Here is a 25,075-nt window from a genome sequence, read left to right on the forward strand (position 1 = left end):
CAGGTAATACATTGATCAATGTGATAAACTCTAGTCCAGTATTTAACACCAAAAACCCCAATTTCAGAAGTTTTTCTTTTCATTATATTTCTTAACTGTAAATTCCCATTCTGATAAAATACAGTAATTTACAGATTAATTGTATATCTTACAGATGCTCTAGTAATTTATGAGAATCCCATCAACTACAGAAATTAAAAAAGAATGCTGACAGATAACAGATTTGCTATCGAGTGGACAAACAATAACAATATAACTGCGATGCCAGAGAAAAAGCATTGAAAGTTTTCCTCAGCAAAAATGAATGTTTATTATACTTCTTCAATGTGTGTCAGTTCCTATGTATAACAAATGCCAACCACCACATAAATCAACAGTGTGACAATGAAGACAAACTGGTGTAGAACCTGCCAGATAGGGTATAATGTAAGGTACTAACCCCTGGATTCTACCGCTATATAAACAGGAGTTTCAACTACAGTACTTTCTTGAGGGGAAAATTACAAACTGAGAGGAACTTCATACAGTATAAGCCGGAGTTAGATTATCAAATCAAAACATGAACTTAAAGTCCCAAGAATAATTACGTTTGATGACCTCATGCTCAGTCACCAGAAGCAATAACTGTATAAATGAAATGAAGAAATACATGAAGCATCTTACAAACATCTGAACCATGACACATAACTAATAACAGGACGTCTCAAAGTACTCATTTAATTTGAACTTAACTTTTGAAGTGTACCGAGTGCTCCTTACAGGACCATTAAAATTAGATGTTAGCACAACACACTTGCTCCCACTAAACCTCTTACAATATTCACATTTACTATCAGAATCTTTCTTGAAAACTGTGGCCGTTCGTTTCACAATGTGGCCATCTTATTTTTAGATTGGATGGACGGACAAATGTACTCTTACGTCCCCATGCCTAAGACGGTGGCATTAAAACCCAAGATAAAAACATACAGAGATCACTTAGTTACCAATTGCATTAATCATTAATGCAATTACCTACCAGTAGTTTTAATGGTTGAACTTTGAAACATCATACCTCAATTTTGTAAAATATAGATCTAGCTATGTAAGATATGAAAAGCTGTACAGTATCCTGTAAAATCTTGTAAATACTGCACACTAATTTGTACATTACCGGTAGTTCAACCAGTAGTACAGAAACAGCGTGAAAATGTGTAAAGAGGGTCAGCTTAGACCACCCCTACTGGTTCCAGAGCCAAGGTATCCTATGGTGGAGGGTCTGGGAGGGCAGAACCCTCCGGAAGCACAAGGAGTTTGACAATCAAAGTTTAACACTACTGCATTTACTTTAGTAAATATGTAAAATAACAAGTGCACAATCTTTCTCCGTCTACTATTCCTCACCCAGACCCACAAGTTAATATACAGAAGGGTATTTGGGGTTTGGATGTTACTTTTGAAATGACTTCAGCTATAATTCCCACAGCCCTTCCTTTAATTATTTGCATCTTTGCAAATTCGTATTTTCCTGTCAGTTGAGACTCACCCCATATCCTTTACATAAGATGTGCAATGATCTCAAGAATAACCAATTTGGCCATAAAAGGTACAGGTAGGTACACAAGTTTGCTGATTGGTGGAACATTCTAAAACAACCACAGGTGATGAAGACCCAACAGCCACTACAGTAGTTAATGATGAAACACTATAGTCTTACATAACATTAACGCACAGATCATTAACCAACAGTAAGATGGCCACTAATGATCACAACCCAATATTTAGTACAAATCTATTGCACCCTTGAAGATCAGAGTTTAACCCTCTGAAGACGTATGTTTCACCTTTTAAGGAGGAGGATCTAACCCTTTAAGGATGATGGTTTAAAACTGTCAAGAGTGTTTAAAAGGCATGTTATCCACACTTACTACGGACCACTTCTCATTACCCACCTGCCATAGCGACCATGTCAGTGATTATAAATACCTGTAACTGTGTTTACGTTATCTATTTTCTAAAGGGTTTTAAGGATCACCTTGAAGAATCCCCATCCCAGCTTAATTCACCTAAAGATTAACCACCACCCTAACCCCCCCAATAGTGTTAGGGTGGTTAATCTTTAGGTGAAATAAGCTGGGGTAGGGATTCTTCAGGCGATCCAGTCTTAAAACATTAGCACGAGGAGCCACCTCTGTTTACATTAACAATCATTACTTAATCATGGATAAATATACTTGTGTTGACAGTGCCCAAATCCTAACAGGTGTAGGCTCTCAAGGCCAACTCCAGCCAGTAAACTCTGGTCTTGATGCTACAACAGTTAAGAATTCATCTGCTGAGGGGGAAGAAGAAGGGGATGATGTGGAGGAGGGGAGGGGTGTGGCGAGAGAGTAGGAGGGCGACGGCGTGGGAGTGTAGCTGGTGAGAGGGTGGAGCTACGTGAGAGGGAGATGTCAGTCAGGTGTCGGAGAGGGAGGAAGGGAGGGAGATGGGGAAGAGAATGGATGGGGGAGTGAGAGGAGAGACGACCCACCACAAGTGACTGGTGTGGCCGATGTGCTGACGTCAACAGAGTCACCACCATGCTCCCTCACTCCTATTGCTTCACACGCACGCAACACCAACACAGGAGAGGGGGGAGGGAGGAGTGGAGGGATAGAAAAGGGGCACAGGTGAAGGAAAATGGGAAGAGAAATAAAGGGAGGGAAGGAGGCTAGGAGTTAAAAGACAAGCTACTGACACCCATCACTGACCACAACAACTATTTCATAAACAACACTATCACAATTATAATAAAAATCCTCAACATCATTAATAACCACAATCACAACCACCACTACAACCACCATCACTACAAACATCAACACCATCCCATCTCTCATCAACAACCATTAGCTACCAAGAGTAAAATAACCATAACTACTATTTTATAAAAAACAACAATAACAGCAACAACTACTACTAACATTACCAGGAGAGAACAATGCCAACATCAACAACAATCACCACCAATACCAGCGGCAATAACAAGATGCTGTTTACCAACCACCACCATTATTCCCATCTACAACTACTAACATTATCACCATCAACCACTACTATCACCACCATCAACTACCAACATTATCCCCACCATCAACTATCAACATTACCCCCATCATCAACCACTATCACCACCATCAACTAACAGCATTATCACCACCATCTACTACCAGTTCGGGTGATGAAACCCTTGTTACTGAAGGCCCTTACAAAACCCACATAATGTATTAATAATAATAATCAAACCCTAGTATTACCACCACTATCACCAGTATTAACACCACTACCACCAGTATAACCACTACTACCACCATCCCTACCAGCTACCACCAATTATCACCACCAGCTGGACTAGTCAACAGAGAATGCCCCTCACCTTATTATGGTGGCGGTGGTGCTTGTCGTTCAATGGTGGAGGGGGAAGAGGGTGCAGGGTAATAGTGGGGGAGGGGGGGCAGGGTAAGAGGGGAGAAAGAGGGGCAGGGTAATAGTGGGGAGAAAGGGGGCAGGGGAAGAGGGGGGGGTAATAGTGGGGGAGGGAATAGGGGGCAGGGTAATAGTGGGGGAGGGGGAAGAGGGGGCAGGGTAATAGTGGGGGAGGCAGGGTCATGGAGGAGGGGAAGGACGTGGTGAGGGGGTAAGAGGAGGCACGAGGTGGGTGGGGTGAAATAAATCAACAACACACACACGTCAAAGTAAAGTCGTGTCAGGTTCATACATCTACTGAGTAAGTCAACTTCTCGCTGTTAGGTTACTGCGTAGGACAGACATATAGATACACAGACAGGGAGGTGGGTGGGCAGACAGACAAGTGGGTGGGTAGGTTGAAAGACAGACAAACAGACACGCAAATGAATGACGGATGGTGTGAGGGCTAATGAGGGCATGTGAAGCCAGTGGACAGGAAACCAGCAACAGATGACGAAGTTCAAGAAGTTTTATATATTTTTTATCCTCGAGTAAATTAAACAATGAATAAATAATAAACTTTTTTCTACTATTTTTTTGGTGGTGTGTGTGAGGGGGGGGGGGAGGTACCTGTGTTCCAGATATCCTTTAGAAGTGTGTCAGTGTGTCTCCGCGGAAGTGAGATATACAGTATTTTACCCACACTGTAAAATGTCCTGAACGTTTAGTTAGAATATTCAAACTGTAGAATATTTTATGTAGTTATCTATATAATTAAGTAACTATTTAAATTGTAAAAGTATAATCTAGATTGTATATAATTAATTCTCCCCAAAGTTTGTAAAAGCGGAGGGTGCTAACACATTTACCATACCGTGCGTGTGATGTTGACATGCGACCCAGCACCCCGTCACACACAAACAGGGAGAAGAAAATACATTTCAGACTACAAACGACACCATCAATCCTGGTCACATTAGCGCTAGACAACAGTGCAAGTAACTGTGAGGAGGGGGTAGTTGACGACAGCATACACACCGCTGACGTCACCATCTGGTCGCCTAAGGGAAACTCCGTCATGGTTAATGCCTGTTGCCGCCGCCGCTCCTCCCACACTCTTTCTCTTCATCTCTTGCTTTATATTTATACACTATATTATATATAATGACTATGTGAGCACGATAGACAAGGGAGTGGTTCTACAATACATTTTTTTTCTTCTCATTTCTATTTCCTGGTTGATGGTGTTAACAAAAGGTAGGACGGAGACCACAATTGACCCTCCCTCACCAATACCTCATTACTTACAGGACTACTTCCCACTCCTGCCGCCGCCGGACACAACACCAACTCTCCCACATACAAACAAAAAGTGTTTAATACGCCTCATGGATGTTGTGTTGTGTGCGTGGTGAGGTCTTCTCGAAGCTTACCCATCTATTATTAACTTGTTCACGAAGAGAAACTTGACCTCAACTTGTCAACGTTAAGGGTCATTATTTTAAAACGCCTTGGCCTGGATGCTGAAAACTCTTTACCTCGAATTTATTTTTACATTGTTTAATTATGCACATCTACTTTTCTCCACTCAATCATAAAGTCTTAAAGCTTCACCCTATACACTCTGGGGGTTCGCCCTTTACCCTACTCCTCCCCCCCCCATACCCTATCACGAAGTCCTTTCCGTAAGCCAAGGGATCCACTAGCCTGTTACACGATTCGATCCTCTGAATACATCAACGGTACTGAAGAGGTCAAGTCATTGATACTCGAGTCAACGTACCCTACGAGTTCAGCCACTGTACTCAAGGGGGTTATCTTAATGAACTAATCACTTGCACTCGAGTAAGTCACTGTAATCTAGAGGTTATCGTAAATAATCGGGGTTCGGGTCGTACTCAAGAGAATTACCAGTTTATGTAACAACAATGTCGATAGAAGGCTCAAGTGTATCATATCTATCCACGCCGCTTCCTAAATAAACTGACACTATATACAACACGTCAATACGCCGAGAGAGAGAGAGAGAGAGTGTGTGTGTGTGTGTGTGTGTCCTGAAGCGTACCCGTGTGTTCGGGTCTCAATTGTTGGGCGAATGACACCCGTTTTCTTACATGACCTCAGAGACCCAGATGAAACAGGTGTGTGTGAGGGTGGGGTTGTCCATGGTTTAGATTAATCAAGAATGTGACAAGAGAGATGCGTCTCCAGTAGCCAGGCTGTGGATGAGCTGCGTAATAGCACTGTAATGTCCCCCCTATAATCGGGCGTAGAGAGTAACCGATAAGGGGAATTATAACAGCAGCAGCATTTGCAGAAATTAAAAGTGTAACAAAAACAGTAATAGACTATGGAGAGGAGAGGTAACCCGTGCAGCGACACAAACACGGACAGGACAGCAGAAATAACAAGAGGTAGACGGCCAAAGCAGGAGCAGGGAAAGCAGAGTGAGAGAGAGAACATGGCAGAAACAGGTGCATGAGAACAACAATAACGATAGCTAAGGGAAGGGCAAGCAAGAGCAGCAGCCCGAGATGATAGCTGGGCAAGGGCAGCAGCAGCAGGAGAGGAGGCGGCAGCTGGTGAGAGTGAGACGGGAGAGGAGAGCCGGGTGGGCGGGTCATGTCGGCCAGCGCTGATGAGTCCACAACGAGAGCGACCTTGTCAGGCGCGCCAAGGACCTTCTCCTAACTCCCGCTCATTACACCAGTACACCAGCTGCCCAGCCCCTCTCTCTCCTCTTATGTCTTCTCTCCCTCAAAGTGCGCAGACGTAAATGTGGGCGTAGGTGACGCAGGGTCTGAAGACGGCCTCCAAACCTACGGTAATGCGTGAGTGGGTATGTTAAATACGCGTCCTAAATTGGCGTACACCTCAATGTTTGCGTTTAAACGTCGGTCCACATACACACAAACGCTAAACTATTTTTATCCACGCAAGTATCCTCCTCCTACCGAATGCACGCACATGGAGGCTTAGGGCGCGCGCACACACACACGGTTGGTAGGCCCACGCACCTTCACGTAATAGCGTAATCTGTATTACTGCACAATGTAGCACACGTGCATGGCTGGTGTATACATGTGCACCGCGTTGTACAGCAGCAGCGCGAGATGTGGTGGTGTACACAGGGTTGCGTGAGTGTTGGCAGTAAGTGTAAGACACACCCTGTGACCGCCACACACACAGGCAGGCAGTTCCCATCAGAATGGATACTGACACAAGTGACTAGCAGAATACTTATGACCCCAGCCTCCCTCCCCTACACCACTCTCATTACCGCCATAAGACACTCTGCTGGCAGTCTGCACCACAACACAGCCTAATCATGGACTACAGTACCCTGCCTAGTGTCAGTCTATGGGGCCCAATACACCTACGAAGCAGAAATAAATCCTGACCAATCAAATGTTTGTCAACTTGAGGACACATATTATATCAGTATAGCAATGCGCGCGTGTAAATATGTATGTATGTATGTATATGTGTGTGTGTGTGTAAGCTTAAGATGGTAACTGCGGGGAGTCTGACTGTGGTGGGGGGGGGGCATGTGAGGTGTCCGAGCAACAACATCCCACCACAAATCACACTTTACAATGAGCCCCAACACGTCATTAGCGAGAACCAGTGTTACCAGAACGAGAGGTTAAGAAAAACAACCAGCCCACCCCTACACCACAGGTTGCCCTCACCGGGGTTAACAGGCGAGAAGAGGGGCGGGGCGTGTCGTGGGGAGGATGAGGTATGTAAACAAGCGCCACGTGTTGTCTGCCCGCCATCACCCAGCCATACAAGGTGGCCACTTCCCCCTCCTACACCATCTCCGGTCACCCTCAACACCACCTATTATCACTAAACCTCAAACAAGTCTCACTATCACCCTCAGCATCGTACCAACTTCTGACTTAAACCATCACAATACAGTACACGTCCCAACAGTTACCATGTGAGTGAGGGCCAGCCAGTGTATGAACATAACAGGCAGTAACTAGTCCCTACGCCAAGTAATGTATACACTACTGCCTCCTACCCTGACTCCACATATCATTAACAAGACTCATACTACACCAACAGTTAAGCTTGTGACAGTACAGTCAACTTTATGTGATGTTTCTTTGGACGTGTTCAGCCTACATGGAGTTTGCTTGTCGCTATGGTAGGCCTACTCTTTCCCTTGGTTCTTCACTAACTAATGGAGAAGAATTTGACAAGTATAAATGATTCCTCAGTGTCCAAATCATATCGCTTGCGTGCTTCAATATGTGTGTGTGTGTGTTAATGCGCGTGAAGGTGGGCATACCCGATAACATGTAAACCTAAAGATAGCAAGTGACAACATCAACACCTACCTCACATCATGGCCCGGGGAGGAAGTCACGTAGATGGCCATGTGAGATAAAGGCTGATGATGGTTAAGTAGCAAACTGGTGAAGAAGGACCAACACGAATGACACACCTACACACGCCGACCCACAACAACAACCTCCCCCACTTACCACTGACTACCTCCACTGCCGCCCACCTACACAAACACAGCTGTTCCCACTGAGACCACTTAGCAACACGACCCCTCCCCTCTCGGCTACACCAAATGATTCCTCACATGGACGCCACTTCCCCCAAATCATATTTATAAAGATCGCGTGACCCAGCCTCACCCCGTCACCTACGTCACTAGTTCCCCAACCACCGAGTCATCCACTTCCACCTCCGGCTCACGTTGTTTCATCTCGTGGTGTTGATTTACACCATTTTTGCCTGGTTTATCACACTATGCGGTTCCTACCCCCCCATCCTTAAAACTATAACAATCCTGGCTACAGCATCTTTGACAGGTGACGTCCAGAAGATTATCAACACTACATACACACATCTTAATGTATTGGAAGAGTCGCCAATGAGGTGGTGACTCCCTTCTTTTACCTCAATGGAAAACAAAAATTAAGTTGGTAGTTTACTTCTTCGGATCTAAAGCTGAAACACAGTACTAACCTAACCTAACGCGTTTGGCTTATTACATCATTACTTAGTGACAACCATTCTGACAAGGAGAATCCATCTTCCCATATGTGAAGACAAACATCAAAGGCAGCACAACACGACATGCTGGGGGGGCGGGGGGTAAAAACTAGGTCTGGCCTCCAACATAAAACTACCAAGGTTTTTCCTCCCTCCAGCACGAAATATGGCAGCAGGTGTCATAGTTACCCAGGGAGGAGCAGACACAACCGATACACCACACAGAGCTTACAAGACAAAGGTAGGTTTGTAGTTAAAGGCTGTAGCTAATACAAAGTCAGGGATTTTAGCTTATTAAACTAACAGAAAGTCAAGTTGTGCAAATGTCATCAACTCGTGGGCATATATATATACGGGTATTCGTGAAAACCTATACAGTATTGTAAAATGAAGCCGTATTAATGTGTAGGTATCCAAAAACTCGGGGACCAGAGAGCTCGTCCCTACGGCGTAGTTACTAACAGCTGGGGGACACCGTACTGTTGATCCCAGACCCACCACCTATTCTGGGTACACTTGTTTAATGTTTTTCTTTTATCCATTGTTCTCAAAATAGTTAAATAAACAAAGTATTTTCAACAGTTAATAAAAATGCCTAAAATTTCGAAACCCGCAACATGACGTTAATAAGACCAAAACAAAACGTAATTAATTAAAACAATCACGCAGAGTAATAAACGACAGAAACAGACACAAGAAAGTATTCATCTAATAATAGTTAAAAAAAAATATATATATATATATATATATATATATATATATATATATATATATATATATATATATATATATATAAAAGCAAAATAACTGCGATGAGTAGGCCTAAGAGACTAACGTGGTCACTTCCCGTCGAGGAGAGCAATAAGGCGTGGTGAAATCACTCCCACACAGTGACAGTAAGTCATGGGACTTTACCAGGAACCTCTATCGGATCCCTACCCCCTCCCCCCTCCCAGGGTCCTAACCCCCTGGTCCTCCCACCCTGCACGCGCCTCCCTGTCTACAACATATAGTGATCACCGTCTACCTCCTAAGCACTTCAACATACGTGTTATTCCACTACAACGAGCCGAGGGAATAAACACACATTACTTTCTTCTCATTACAGTATTCAGATAAAGGAAATTGCCAGAATGGAGTTTTCTAGGTTTCCTGCAAGACTTCCAGGCAGTGTGTGAGCCCTGTACCACCACGTCCCACCCTCCTCGTGCCGTTCTCGCTGCGGTCATCCCCCAGCACCAGGTCGACTCATCTCTATCTCTACACCACTATCGCCAGAGATAACCCAGAGTATCGACCGGTGACGTCAAGCTGTCTTGGTTATTGAAACATTGGCGGCATCACAACGCTAAGTGGAGTCAAATGTGTGCTAATTCGGACTGATTGCCTCCAAGGACGTGTTTGATACGTGGCGGAGACGTGACATGTGCATAAATATTCAATCCCTAACTTGAACTAGGTCAATTTAACTAAACATCATTCGACATAGAGCAACGAAAACAACAAACTCACAGTCACACATCAACTGAATCTTATAAAAACAATTAACAGTTAGGAAAAACGGATAAAAAACGAAACGGCAACGTCTTGCTAATACTTCTAATCAGTCTATACCCCAACACATTGTCTACTCCTGCAGCTCAAGCTAAGCCTCACTCACTCACTCACTCACTCACCAGGCAGTTGAGTCTTCATGGCCCCTGCATCTGTGTAGCTAGCCACTATAATTTACTCCTATCAAGGTACTTAAGGGAGTTGATTGTGGGGTTGTCTCTAAACCACAGCCAGACTGATCATATAAAATTAGATGAAGAGTTTTGTTTCCTCTTAACACTCTCAGAGGAATTACTTGTAACACTTATTTCATCTCATCCTAGTATACAGTACCAGTTACATACCTTCAATGTTTACACTACATATCCAGACTGTAGCACTTCCACCTATACTGTACAATGTCTGTCTTGTACATTCTACAGTGCATCAATAATTATTTTCTTCACCTGTGTATGGGAACAGACCTTTCCACACTTTATAATTGTGATTTACTGTACATTTGTGATAAGTTATGCTGGGACCTCTTTGAAATTTAACACATCTGAATAAATGCCATATAACGTACTATACTATGCAAAAACCGTACTAAGAGAGAAGCTCATTACACACATCATAACTGTACACTTGTATGGAAAGCATAAGAATCGTGAGACGTAAGTACAGTATTGCACAAACCAGGAATAATGAACCCCTCAATAATACAGTAATAATAATGGAAGCCCCTCGAAATAGAGGATGGCAGGCCCAAGGGCCTCCTAGGCGTGAATTTGTTAAGGAACAGAAGCTGTCGCCAACACAACAACCACACCCTAAGTTAATGAGCTGCATGACACAGTGTCATGGAATAGTCCGGAAGACTGGACAGCTCGCCAACTGCACTGGCTAACCATTACCCCGGAATACGATCCGCAAATCGATTAACATCCAGGTTCCCAATTACTGCTGGGTAGACAGAGGCAAATGGTATAAAGAAACTTGCCCATAGTTTCACCCTGCCCGAGGATCAAACTCGGGTCTGTTCGCTTGCGAGGTGAGGATGCTGAACCCCTCAACAATGCCACAAATACACACCTACATATTGGTGACCAGCCTTAAACCAATCTAATGGTTACCAAGGAGTTAGTTATACAGTACCAAGTATACTGTACAGGTATATATTACAAAGAGCATATGAACACATGGCTTCAGTCCTTTCCTGTCCCCCTGCTCTACTGGCAAAGGGAGTAATAAGACTGGAGTAAAAATTGTGCTTGATGTTTTAAGACCATCTTGACAAGCCAAACTTAGTGTTCAATAACAAATGAATGTACAGTGCAGTAAATGAGGACTTATAAATTCCAATACACTAAAAAGGATGGAAAATATGATCCAATACACTTTATTAGAAAATGGTGCAGATTTAAAGTGTTCACATATCCTGAGGTACTGTAATGTAGGCCCACTGCTTAAGGTCGGTATACAATATACTACACATGTACTTGGGAAATCTGAGGCACAGAGATTTACTGTGCATTCATCCTGACTTTATGAAGTGGCTAACAGCAAGTGCCTGGAGTGGTTATGAATGAACACACTGTACTCACAAGCAGTTAATAGACTGGCATAGTTGCCGGCCAACTATGCCACAATCCTATAAATCTAAAACTAACTGTCAAGAATCATCTTCAAGAATTTTCCCTGCGATGAGCAACACTTGAATGATTCATATACTGTAGTGTACAGTATCATATGTAGGATAAAAGAGGATATTATTGAATTTCAAAGAAGCTGCAGTACAGTATCAGCTTCAATTAACTGATAAAAGACTCGAATGACAAACCAAACCAAACCAAGAAAACTGAGAACATATATGCAATATTTTTTTTTACAAGAGTTTGAAGAAAACACTGTTCGCCCGCAGTGCACCCAAAACAATCCATTTTGAAAATTATCCTACAATAGCAATGATGACAATGAAGCTGGGCTTATACTTACAGCATATACCCTGCATACACTTTCTTTACACACCATGGAAGCTAGCTACAGAAAAGTCAACAAACCATAGGCAATGCTTCATAGAGTCTCATCATATCTGTAATTTTAATGGCTGGGAAACATACCAAATCAAAGAAACCCAACTTTTTAGCTAGCCCAAACACTTACACGTACAATACAGTGTACGGTATCCACCAATAAATTACAAGTGTGAAGTAAAAATTTGGTGTATTTATGTAAGACTGCATTCTCTTCTTTCAAGCAGCCTGGTTGACGAGATGATGGCGACCTGGTCACTGCTCAGGGTTGGGGGAAAACACACCCCCCGTTCCCCACACCCCAGGACACAACAACCCTATGCTATCATCACTCTTCTCACCTATGATATAACCTTATCTAATCACAAAAGGCATTTTTTCTTGTAATATCTCCTATATTAGAGGTGGATTTATAGTATTTTAGTTCCATTGGAAAATTAGTGACCATTCCTTACTTAACATTGTTTGGTTTAAATGTTGTATTGACCTAAAATTAAAAAAGTACAGGTATGTATACTGTACTGGTATTCAAAAACATTATACATGAGAGAAAACTGAAGATCAAAAACAATCCTCAAGATACAAAATACTTAACAGACTAATATTATTGAACATTAAATCTGTTTAACAAATATACACAGTGGGATCAATTTAGTCTTATATTATTTTCACTGTCTGACAATTTAATCAATACACCTGTACTGTAGCTATAATGTAACACAGTTTACACTTATATTAAGGAAGACACGAGTTATTATACTTCCACCTGGGTACAATCCTTCCACAGCCACACACCTGTGTGGTAATCATCTTGCTTACACCTCATGCTATCACGTATATACTGTAATCCCAACCCAGTAGAGCTGTATTATGATAAAAGTACTGTAGTGTTGAGCAATATTATCTTATACAATAGCTACAGTACCTCATCTCATTTATCCTCTCTTGAAAGGGGAAAATATTTTATCACATTTATTCTTCTACTGTACTGTATCTATATGCAGTAACGTACTGTAGTTAAGTTTTTAAATCTACCAGTATATATTTAACATCTACCCGTAAGTAGATTATATCACTGAACAATATTTCCCCACAAAATATATTAAGCAAGTAGCTTAGTGATAAATGCTATAATTTCAAAGTGTTCTAAATATACATTACATTCTAAAATATAGCTATTATGTCAATAAAGTAACAACCTTGACATGTTGTAAACATATTCCTATATCATAACATGAGAACAATTTGTAATCTGCAACAACTTCAAGTAATACACATCACTACAATACACGAATCATTAACACTCATTAAAATGTGTTCAGTACTGTATTATGTTTTGGCAGTATTGTATGGTATGTGATCCTGATATTACACCTAAAAAAAAAAAAAAAAAAAGGTGAGAGGGGGGCGCTCCTAAGGTACTGTATATGAAGGCGGACAAAACCTGTATATGGGCCGAATAAAATTTCCAATGACTACTGTACTGGTAACCTGAAAGTTTTAACCTAACACAAATATAAACCTAATTATTACGTTTTATTAAAATGACATTGAAATAATTATCAGCATATAGATTCTAGAATAATTTGTAACTAGTTATTTCATTATAAAAAAATTATCAATATTCACAAGCTAAAGTCAATTTAACTATGTACACAATGGTAGCATATTCTGCCAATCTTCTATGAATGAAACAAGATGAAAATGTTATCGTAGTGGCTTCTTTGAGTGATAATTCAAAAGTGCATACAAGCACACTTTGTTAAGGGGTCGTTCCACCCAATCACATTGTGGCAGACTAAAAACATAATGAATAACCATATCCCCCCAAAAAATGATGGACCAATCCTGAGATTACATATTATAGATCAGGCAATTAATATAATGTTTAACACTAACTGACAATCCTCACTCGGGGTCCTGAAACTCCAATTCCTGAGGTACCGGTAGTTATCACATCTCTAACAAACGTTCTTCATTAAGATTCCCCTAAGACCAAACTCCTATGACATTTACCAATCTATCTTGGGGGAGGGGGAAAATGTACACAAAAGGAGAAAATAAAAGATGGCAGATATAAAAATAGCTCCCTTACCATGCTGACTAAAAGATGAAGTTTCAGACTTCGGGTAAAGCTGAATAAAATAATGAACTGAAACCAAGGCTTAAAAACAGAACACTCAACACAGTAATACCTCAACACAGTCTGTTTCTTAATTAAATACAGTTGTGAACATCATTTGAGCAAGAACAAGGAACAGAAATTTGCTGCTATGCTTTACAATCCAAGTAAAAAGCACCCATTTGGGAGAAGTCACTACTGTTTATCACCCAAGAGAATATCTGCCTTTACATTTCACTTCAATTATAGGAACATTGCTGAACAGGATATTTCCCTCTTTGATAAGAGATTGTAGATCTCTGTGAAATACCTTAACTTGTTAAATGAAAAGGCTTCTCATTCCAGTTCAGGGGAAATATATGAAATTTATCCAATGAAAATCTCAGGTAGGAGCTAGGCTTCTCATGGCTAAGAAACTTGCTTCAGGGTGAACTACCCTCTAGACCAAAGGTCATTAAGAAGGAAATAAAAGGCATCCTGAAGAAATATCTGGAAAGAATTCATCCACCCAAAGGATTCTTAGAACCTTTCAACCTCTTAAGACTTAAATACAGTATATTACACCGTATACAGTATAACAACGGTTATCAAAAGTGACTCACAAACTCACTTTACCTAAACATTTAATTAGCTTATTTGTGCCTCTGACTCCTGGCATAAACTAAGTTCAACTATGAGCCTTGTACTAAGAACTAAGGAATTATAACAGAACCTCACTTTTGTAAAATACTAGTAGACTTTTCTGCCAAACTTATCTTCATAATACAGTACAGTACAGTCTTCCTCACAATATCAAAACAATATTGTTTTGCCTCCCTAGAATATGGACTAATGAAATTGGTGGGGAGAAAACTTACCCAGAGTAAGTCACATTACATATGCTGAAGCACTATCAGTGTTAAAAGTGTCTGTCTCTCAGCTCAATCAAAAACCAGGCCAGTCTGCTGGCACCATAACAAACACTTCTATACAGCAAGTTATATTACACAGTACTAACAACATTCAGGACCCATGGGTACAGTACTAACAAAATTCAGGACCCATGGGTACAGTACTAACAACATTCAGGACCCATGGGTACAGTACTAACAACATTCAGGACCCATGGGTACAGTACTAACAACATTCAGGACCCATGGGTACAGTACTAACAACATTCAGGACCCATGGGTACAGTACTAACAACATTCAGGACCCATGGGTACAGTACTAACAACATTCAGGACCCATGGGTACAGTACTAACAACATTCAGGACCCATGGGTACAGTACATCTAATCATGGATGCTTAACACAACATGGGAAGTGAAGAGGCTGGCCCACATGACACACTGACCTCACTGATGGACTGGCTTCAGTGATAAAATAACACTACCGACCCTTATCAGTTCACACACTGACAGACACCAAATAGGACGGTACAAATGATACAGTAGCAAAATAAGTATCTATAGTATACTCATTGTTTGATATGAAGCTTTTACATTACAAATCACCTTTCCTATAACATACTTAGAATACACTAAGCCGTATATAACAACAGCAGTCATATAAAGAATAAGCACCGTAAACATAAAGCATAGTTAAAGATGACCTAGTTCTCAGAATCTGTTTTAACTGATAAGATAATAAAGAAAATACAATGTATTTAAATAATTAAGGCCAAAGCTTGTGACATGGTAGTTTTGTTCCTAATGGAAATGACCATTGGCAAGTTGTCAGTGTGTTAGTTACTGTATATTGAAATCAGAATGATATTTAAGTAATTTCTGTACAAAGGAAGCACTGGACTGTAAACTAAAACACATACAGTAATACCAGTGTACAATTTCAATACTATGCTGAGTTCTGTAATTCATGACCACACAAAAGCATATCACAATATCAAGCATGTCAGTCCTGTAATTCAACAACAGTTTCTGCTTTTAGGGGAATACAGTACTATTCCAATCCCATATCAACTGTGAAATTTAGGATGATGATAAACATATGAGTATACTCACAGTGGCTATAGAATTGGTACCAGCTATGTCGACTGAAGGTTTGTGTAGCTGGCAATGGCTGCAAAACCTTGTTGGTTATGAAACTTGCATAAAGTAACACTCAATTTACAGCAAGTCTTAATAAACTTACCCTGTAAGCAACATTTTCTTTTCCATGAAAAATAGTAGCTACGGTATGTATTAATGATCAAACTTTTGTTATCGGGTCATATATTTTGGGTTGCTGCAATATAACTTTCCTGCCACTATAAACTGCTCAAGAACATCATACATGCACCATATTATGTTTAATCCTCTAGTCAGCAACTACAACTCTAAGTCTCACTTCCAATTCCATGTGAAAAGTAAACAATTCTCCCAACAGAGAGCAATGGTTTACTGTACTTTGATCGTATACAATATTGGAGTATAGACGGCGTCTATACTCCAATATTGTATACTGTACTACTACTGTACTGTACTCAAGGTGTCTGTATTCTTTTAATCATCTTAACAGCTCAGGATATGAGAGCAACTGACCATGCCCAGTTTTGAAGGCGAGCATCACAGAAGCCAATCATAAAAATGGTGAACTTAATATTTCCCGACACACGAGTATACCTGTATACAGTATACTCGTAGATCCATCAAACTGGTAATCACGAGCTCTGCTTGTTAAAAATTCATTTCAAAGAATTTTACTAAAAAGTGAACATATGTACACAAACTCGAACTAATAATGCTAATTATAACAGAAATAGTAACATTAGAAATATATATAATAAACAAACAAAAGCTAAGAGAAACCTTGATTTACAAATTGATGCGGCTCGTGACTGCATCAAGTATGCGTATTAATTATGAATGGTAAAACCAAAATCTTTGAAAGAAACAAAATGATTTGGCAAATATAACTACATTGAACATACACCTTTACAAGTGACAAGCAGAGTTTTTGGTGACTAATCTGACAAAGCTGTAAGTGCTAGCAAATGTTACCAGGTTGATCCTCATATAACTTTGCTACCAGGTTGATCCTCATATAACTTTGCTACCAGGTTGATCCTCATATAACCTCTCTTCAGGTTGTCAGAGCGCTGTCAGTTGGTCTCATGTCTCAGGAGTCCAGAGGTTGGACCCATGATGCTTAAAAATAAAACAGACTCCTATAGGTATTTCAAATTGTGCAATACAGTAGTGAAGAGATATCTCAGTGTTATCAAAGTAATGATCTTGCAAATTAGGGCCAACGTATTGCCACATACCTGTATTGGAATTTTTTTCCTTTTTTTGCTTCTCTTGAAAACTTGGAAGTGAAACTTACTGCTTTCCAAAATGTTATCTTTGTTAAGCTGTGGTGCCATGAATCCAGGACTATTTAAGACATACTGCACCTACCGGTACTGATGTGTGGCTGTAGAACATTATTTTAGCAAGGAAATTACTTACATACAGTACATCATGCCAACTCATAATCCAAGTCCATTAACAATAATCTGGTTATTCAATACAGTACAGTAGTACAGTACTGTACTTGTAATTTTTTAGGAGAAAGATTCTATTGTACTGTACTTGCTAAGTTTATTAAGTACTGTACCGTATTTGTCGCAAACAGTCACACTAGTAATATAATGTAACAGGACGTAGTTTGGGATACCCAGCCACCCAATGAAAAATCTTTTTACAAGAAAACTTAATTCTTACCTCAAGACTAAAGCAACTCAGGTGGAGGAAAAGATCTTTACAAATTCAGGTTTTGTTCTTAGTGTTTCTCATAAAAACCCTGATGTCACCTGCCCACTTCACGACCAAGGACACCACTTTGTACAAGACAAATGACAAACGGAAGGTGCACCGACCTGCTAAACTTTTCCCCGTACAAATTGTCTATCATTTGCCCACACGAACTTAATAACACTCAACTTTCATCTTAGGTTCGGTAGCTGGGTTGTTTTGTTGGTTCGTGTATTGCCAAACTATTAGTATGGTATGTATAATATTACATATTAGTTAAATTGCAAATTCTACCTATTATTATTAACATATCATCCCTTTTTAGAATACTGTATTATCATTATTGTTATTAACAAAAGAAAGAATAATTTATCATCTATACAATTTTTTGTAAGTTACCGTACTGCTGTTGATTCTTATTAATGCGTATAAAACGGAGCATCTTGTGATGTTTTGATGACGATGATGACTCCTGATGCTCACGTAAACAAAGATGGCGGCCTCGTTCAGGGCACCAGTAGCGGTGTCTTTCTTTACGATAAGAAAAATTACAAACAAAAATCTAAATAGGAAAAGTGCTATTCTTTCTCCTTTGCTTTATTCTTGAGGTAAAAAATAAGATTTCTTCAAACAGTTCTAACAGGAACCAGATACCGGGTATGTCAGCCTCAGACTATGTAGCTGATACTAGTTCTATAGCTTCTGCAATACAAAGATAAAAATTCAACTGTAAGGTTATCATCACAAAAGAATCCTGTTTTCTTTGATGGAATGGTCATACAGTACCTGTAATATTGGCTTATCATTTGAGCAAAATTTAGGTTTAATTGCAACTGTATTTAGGTAGAGACAGTTAGCTTGGACTTGGTTGGGTGTATTCATGTTGTCTGCAGAGGAAATGTTCACAATACTGTAATGCCAAAGAAATTAGGACAATTATTGCAATATACCAAGACAGTTGTACAATGCCCAATTATTTTGTTGCTGTGCTCCAATTGTGTACACTAGTAATATGTTTTATACATGGGTAAATAAATCAACTTCCATTCTCATGCCACCTCAACACAGGATTAATTTTTCTCACAAAACTACTTAATACTTTTATATATATATTAAACATAGGATCTGACTCCAGTTTCTATATACAGTAGCTACCATACAGTACTATATGAAAAGTATAACTAAGGACATGCTTACAAATGGCAGCTGTGTGACTATAACATTAAACTGTGAAAGATATTGTAACTAAGATCACATTATCAAAAATTTTTCCAAAAAGAGAATTAGGTTAGTTACTCTCATCTACCATTAATGTTTTAAGATATGACAGTAGACTCCAAAACCATTAACTATTGACAACTCACCCAACACTGATATTTATATGCATGTCTAATGTGACTACCCTGCATAAAGTCATGCTAATTTTGTCTACAATCCTGTTTCTGCAATAAGAAATTACTATATTAAGTATATAGCTAACTACGGTAATTAAGATTCTGTATTGATCAAATACTATTTACTCACACGATGGCTCCATTTTCTCCAAGCTCCTGCACAGTGAACCAATACTAACAGCACATGACAAGAATCAATTCAATATTATCTCGGTTATTTTTAATTTGGTTAAGTTAGCATTGACTGGTTAGTGTTATTGGTTAACCTCTCATTCCATGTTATAAATGGTTTACCACTGATGCAACCAAGAAAATGGGACCACTTCAACAATACAAACGGAACATACAATACAGGTATATATTCATATTTTGTTTTGCTTCAATATTGCTGGCCAGAAGTATTAATCTAATAAAAACAGGTAAAAAAAATCTATACATTGTAAGATTCTGATGTCAATGTTCTGAGAAAAATTTCTCCTTAAACTATAAATTATGTCTGGTAGTTGCTTTTACCAACAGTAAAATCATACTTTGAAAATTTTTGAAACTGTAATCTTAAAACACTGGAAATAGCATAGGATATTGGCCATACTTTTAGGAGCTATACAAAATTGTTGCAAGACTTCACTGAACGAATCTTACCGTAAGTGTTTCTCAGGAGTAAAGAACGTGCAGTATAAGACAAGATTTTACACTTGCCATGCAGTCAAACATTTTTTCCTTTTTTTAGTATCAGGCATTCATGTTGATAGCATTTTACAGTATACATAGATACAAAAAGGCAATTTAAATAGCTGCTTTAAAAATGCAATCACATGGCTGATATATACTGTACTTTCCTGTTGCTTCTTCTGCTGATCCACGAACCCTGAGATTCAGACTCGTGAATCCGAAGCAGCCGTGGACAGAATAATGCATCAGTGTCTACTGCTTCAGGTTAACAAGTCTGAATTTTGGGGTTCGTGGATCAGCAGAAGAGGAGATGGGACATTTGTTGGCAATTGTACATACTAGGTAGTTGTGGTAAATCACTAAATGACCGTGGAATAAATAATGGTCTGCTTTATTTAAGATAATTAGTAAAAACATAACTGTACCTATGTAGAAATGCAAATCTGATGGAGAAGAGAAATAAATAAAAAGGAATTTAATTTACTTGTAAAAATGGCAAGTAGGCATTGGCCTCCATGTGCATTAGGCATACTGTGGTAAAAAAACAAATAATACAGAATTATGCCATCTTTACCAGGAACAGATCAGGGATTGGGACTAAACATTTTAATGAAACCCCCAAAACACAATACTGTGCATGTATTATTAATTCTGCAGTCATTCTAGACATTTACCAGTTTTCTAAATAAAATACCACAATAATATTTACCATTTGGGTAATGTTGTACTGTCAGATAAATTAATAAATAGTAAAAAAATCAATCACTACATTATGTATCATTCATATGAAAAATACAATTACAAGACAATAATGCTTCCTTAAATTATTGACAGGTACACTTATCAGCCTTCTCATTAGTTCTGAGGTACTGTATGAGGAGAGAAAGGGTCAACAACAGGCACAGGAGTCTGGGGTCCTCTACAGGTATATCCTGTACTGTACTGGAGTAATAATGTAATATTATATACCTGTTGAAAATTTGCAGTACAAAATACTTTCAGGAGTAAAGAACTTTGAACTTTCTTTAAGAACTGAAAAGAAAAAGCTGAACTGGAAAAGCAAACAGAACTTTAGCCTGTACCCCGGGTGGGGCGTGAACCATCTGCACTACACACACAGGTATAAAAGTGAGCAGAGTGAGCAGGGCGCCAGAGTTACTGGTGTTTCACGAGGAACCCGTTCACCCCACCTCATCTCGGTGTGGCGGACACACACATTAAACGCGCGTGGCTGCGGGAGTTTGACAAATTGATCTAAAGATCAATAAATGTGAGTGTACAGGCACATTTATCGACCTTTAGATCACAACTTTAGCCATCAGCCAAAGAAAAATGAGAAGGCTGTTCATAAAATGAAATAAACCATAAATACTTACGCATCTGCTTGGCTCTTTCCTTGTCCGCCAGCTCATGTTTGTGCCAGGGGTCATGGCGCTTGTGCTGATTCGGGGGGGCCACGGTCACCCCCCAAGCCTTGTCCATGGCTTGGGCTGCAGCGGCCGCCCCACCCACTCGCCCACCGGCTGCTGCGGCACCCGAGCCGTCCCCCCCTCCCCCACTCACCAGCACCATGGCACCCCCGCCTGCATGGCCCGGCCCGGCCCCACCACTGCACTCGCGCTCCCCAAGGCTGGCTATCCCGGCGCCTGCCAGGCTACCACTGCTAAATTGTGCACAGTGGTCCAGGGATTACCTGGATCTCGTCAAGTACTGTGCACTGTTATCCCGCACTCGTCTATGCTTCTTTGGAAAACTTTCCACACTTCACTTCACCCATAAGAAATCACAGCAACACTTCATCACAGAACTTAGTTACACTCAGTTTTATATAATTAGCCTATTATCTTTTTAAAATTCCAAAATCCAACACAACAATGCCTTAAGATACTAGTCTCCTTATGATTATGTCTAGAGCTTCAGTAAACTCCAATGATATGTATCTTCAGTGGGCTAAAAAGTGATAAGCTTCACTTCTAATCATACAATCCATGTATATAATAAAACTACACTCCTCTTCTTCCTTGGCCCCCTTGCAACTAAAATCAATGGTAGTGCAATGTCTGCTGTCTCATTCTCCGGCATATTGGTTCAGTAATGTGCGGGCAGTAGGTCAATAAAACCATTCCATCCAGTTGTGTCAGATCCCGGGCCTGGCTTCACATCCCAGTGAACGCCATGTTTAACGGGGCTCGTGGAAAGTGGCTACCAACACCAGAGGCCGTGTCAACAAAGCAACTTCCACACCGTCTTTCAACACTTGTTTTTCTAAGGTAATCAATCTGGTTTGGACGATATGGTGTCGAGTGGTCCTTTAAATGACGATTTCTTGTTGGGAGTCATTGAAGATAGTATTCATTTCCAGTACTATGGGTAAAATTTGGATGGTAAGACGCAGTTTGTTTACGTTTTGCACGACTCTGGCTGGGTTCCTCCCCCGCGCGCTAGAATGGACGCGCCCGTAAGGGTCAAAACACTCGCCCAAAACACAAATATCACACCGCTAATTCCTCTATCCACTTACTTGTTCACTTCACTTATTCCCAGACAAACTCTATGTACTGTATCATTCCACCTCACACTGATATGAGGGTATAAACACCTCATAAGAGCCTTTTCTCGTCAAAACATGAACTATCGGTAGTCAGTCCACCATCTCTTATTTGAATCCTCACGTTAACCGCTTCCTATGGTATTCTCCGGGCTTCTTAGGTAAATCCTGTGTGTATATCCTGGCGTCGAGGTCTCCCTGCTTACATCTCACACATGTATACCCATCCAAGTATACAATTATCACAATAATACACAAAATCGATCTGAGGAGAGTAACAGCGCACTCTTCAAATATGGCAGCGGTCTTCACTGGCTTGTTGAGTGCACCTCGACCACCATCTACCCAAACTTTATGCAACGCTTCGCTCACTTCCCAAAACTAACGCCACCATTTTTGTGTCTTCTTTCTGTCAATGGCATATTTTTATCAATTTATTTATATTTATTCAATTAATAATATTCTTTATTATTATTATAGCAAAGTAAAATTTCCTAATTTAGTCATTTGTGTGGTATGTAATGCTATTAATTGGTACAGAACATAAAGAAAAGTGTTGATGGTAAGTGAGTTTACGTAAATATATGAGTGGTCCAGCCTCCCGTTCTCTCTCTCTCTCCCCAGCAGACATCGGCTCCTCGATCCTGCAACACTCATCTCACTCTCACTTGCCTTTTCACTGCTATTTTAGTATTTTATATTTTATAATATATATATCTATAATATGAGATAGCCATGACAGCAAGAAGAGTCCTGCAATCGCAATTCGTGAAAGTTTTTCTCCCTAGAAATTCATCCAGATCAACTATTGACTCTTAGCTCTGTGTTTGCATAGGTTATTGATTTAAGCTTTCCAAGAGACTGTTATAATGTAATATATGGAGAGCTTATTTAAGCGTGCTCATGACTGCTCATAGTGCAGTACAGTGTCGTTGTTGGCAGAGTGTGGTTCCCTTAGCAACAGGGCGGTGAGTCCCCCGGGTGAATACATATAACAAACGTGCTGATTGGTCTGCGCGGCAACCTAGACGACTCTACGAGAGGCTCACACCAATCAGGTGCCGCGTAGCATCCGGCAATGGTATCGGGAGCTAATGCGCGCGAGGGTCATGTTCTCGGAACGCCGACTGGGTTTATTTTAATCGCGGTAGGGAATACACCACTATTCTTAAGAAGTATCTTAAAATGAGGTCATTGATATCAAGAATTAGCCCAAGCCTTAACTGAAAGAGCAAAGTTAAAGTTTTCAGCATTTGATGGAGATGTAGCAACCAAAATGGATGAGGTGTTCGCTGACTAAAGTTCCGAAGTATTTCCGATACTTGGAGCAGTGAGCGGAAGTGCCCCTACCTGTGCCCTAACTGCCCGGTCACTGTCCCCAGCCACGCTGTGATTTATTTCGAGCAGTCATTTACCGGACACTTGCCGTAAAGATTAACCTTTTTCTGCAATGAATGGGACGAGAAAGTGACTTGGAAGTTGAGGTTACGACGTGGTTGATTCTCAAGGGAAAGCGTGCAGTTCTTGTGATTTTATTCATTTTTTGGAACAAAATTTAAACATATTGACTATCCTAAATTTACAGTATGTTTTAGACAAATAGAAGCGTCTCACTTTTGAGTTTTATTGAAGAAAATCTTAGGGTTTGAATTCATTTTGATTTCTGAGCACTACAGTGATTAACCAAACTGTTATATGAAAAACGGTACTGATAAATATTAAGTTATACACATTGAAGATGTACAAGCACACGTAACAAACACATTCACCACATTCACGCACTCAAACGTATACATACACATGTGCACAGTGTCTCTTTCAAGACCAAATTCATTACTACAATTAGGTCGGTATTGTTGCTAAAATAAGCCAGTTAGGTGAGTATTTATATGTTAGAGAAAATATGTCGCACAAGCATGTGAGAATCCAGTGAGCAGAGCAAAAAACCATTGAATTCGAATTCGCTAGGAAGGTATCAATTGGTGTTGGGCAGTGTTGATTAAAGTTGTGCGGAAATTATGATTCGAAATCACGCGGAAAGTATTGTGTGTTAGAGCAAACAAAGCTCTTAGTGTTATTCATGCAGAAAATACAGTGTTGCACTGATAAGGAAGACATCATTGTTTGAAACAGTTCAGAAAGTACTGCATTAGGACAAAAGATTATTGTACGATTTCACGCAGAACACATTGGGTGTTAGGACAGAGTATCTTTTTGAATCGGTGCCTACAGAATTGATTGTCAAACCAGAAAGTATCGTTCAAATTCAAGTGGAAAATATTGAGCGTTCGGCAGTTTCGTTCGAATCCGCGCAGAAGGCTTTTTTGCAGGTCGAGGGGTTCAATTTAAAGGGGTTTCACAAATAATAACTAATTGTATATAGTTTAATGTGTGTGAGTGTATATGTGTGTGTGTGTGTGTGTGTGTGTGTGTGTGTGTGTGTGTGTGTATACATGTATATATAATATGTAATATATCTGTGCGCACATTCGTATTCATACCTCGTATCGTGTGTATGTAGGCATGTACAGTACAGACATACAATTGTGAACATGTAAGCATATTATGAGTAACCTTAGTGACCATATGCACAGGAATATACAATAAAC

The 25,075-nt window shown here is 40.1% G+C and overlaps 1 protein-coding gene across 3 annotated transcripts in view; it reads right to left on the bottom strand.

Moving 5' to 3' along the window:
* LOC121868396 (dual specificity tyrosine-phosphorylation-regulated kinase 1A-like) overlaps positions 1-22,789 on the bottom strand; it is a 46,907-nt gene extending 24,118 nt beyond the window's left edge. For 2 of the 3 annotated variants that reach the window (XM_042368994.1, XM_042368993.1), the window contains exon 1: positions 21,295-22,789. In XM_042368994.1, the coding sequence (XP_042224928.1) occupies positions 21,295-21,490 (196 nt within the window). In that variant the 5' untranslated portion in view covers positions 21,491-22,789. Of the gene's footprint in view, positions 1-18,638; positions 18,763-21,294 lie in introns of all 3 variants that reach the window. The other variant, XM_042368995.1, reaches the window with a different exon arrangement.
* Positions 22,790-25,075: the final 2,286 nt, after the last annotated feature.

This window comes from Homarus americanus, unplaced genomic scaffold, assembly GCF_018991925.1.
Source record: "Homarus americanus isolate GMGI-L3 unplaced genomic scaffold, GMGI_Hamer_2.0 scaffold19318, whole genome shotgun sequence".
In the NCBI taxonomy this organism is placed as follows: domain Eukaryota; kingdom Metazoa; phylum Arthropoda; class Malacostraca; order Decapoda; family Nephropidae; genus Homarus; species Homarus americanus.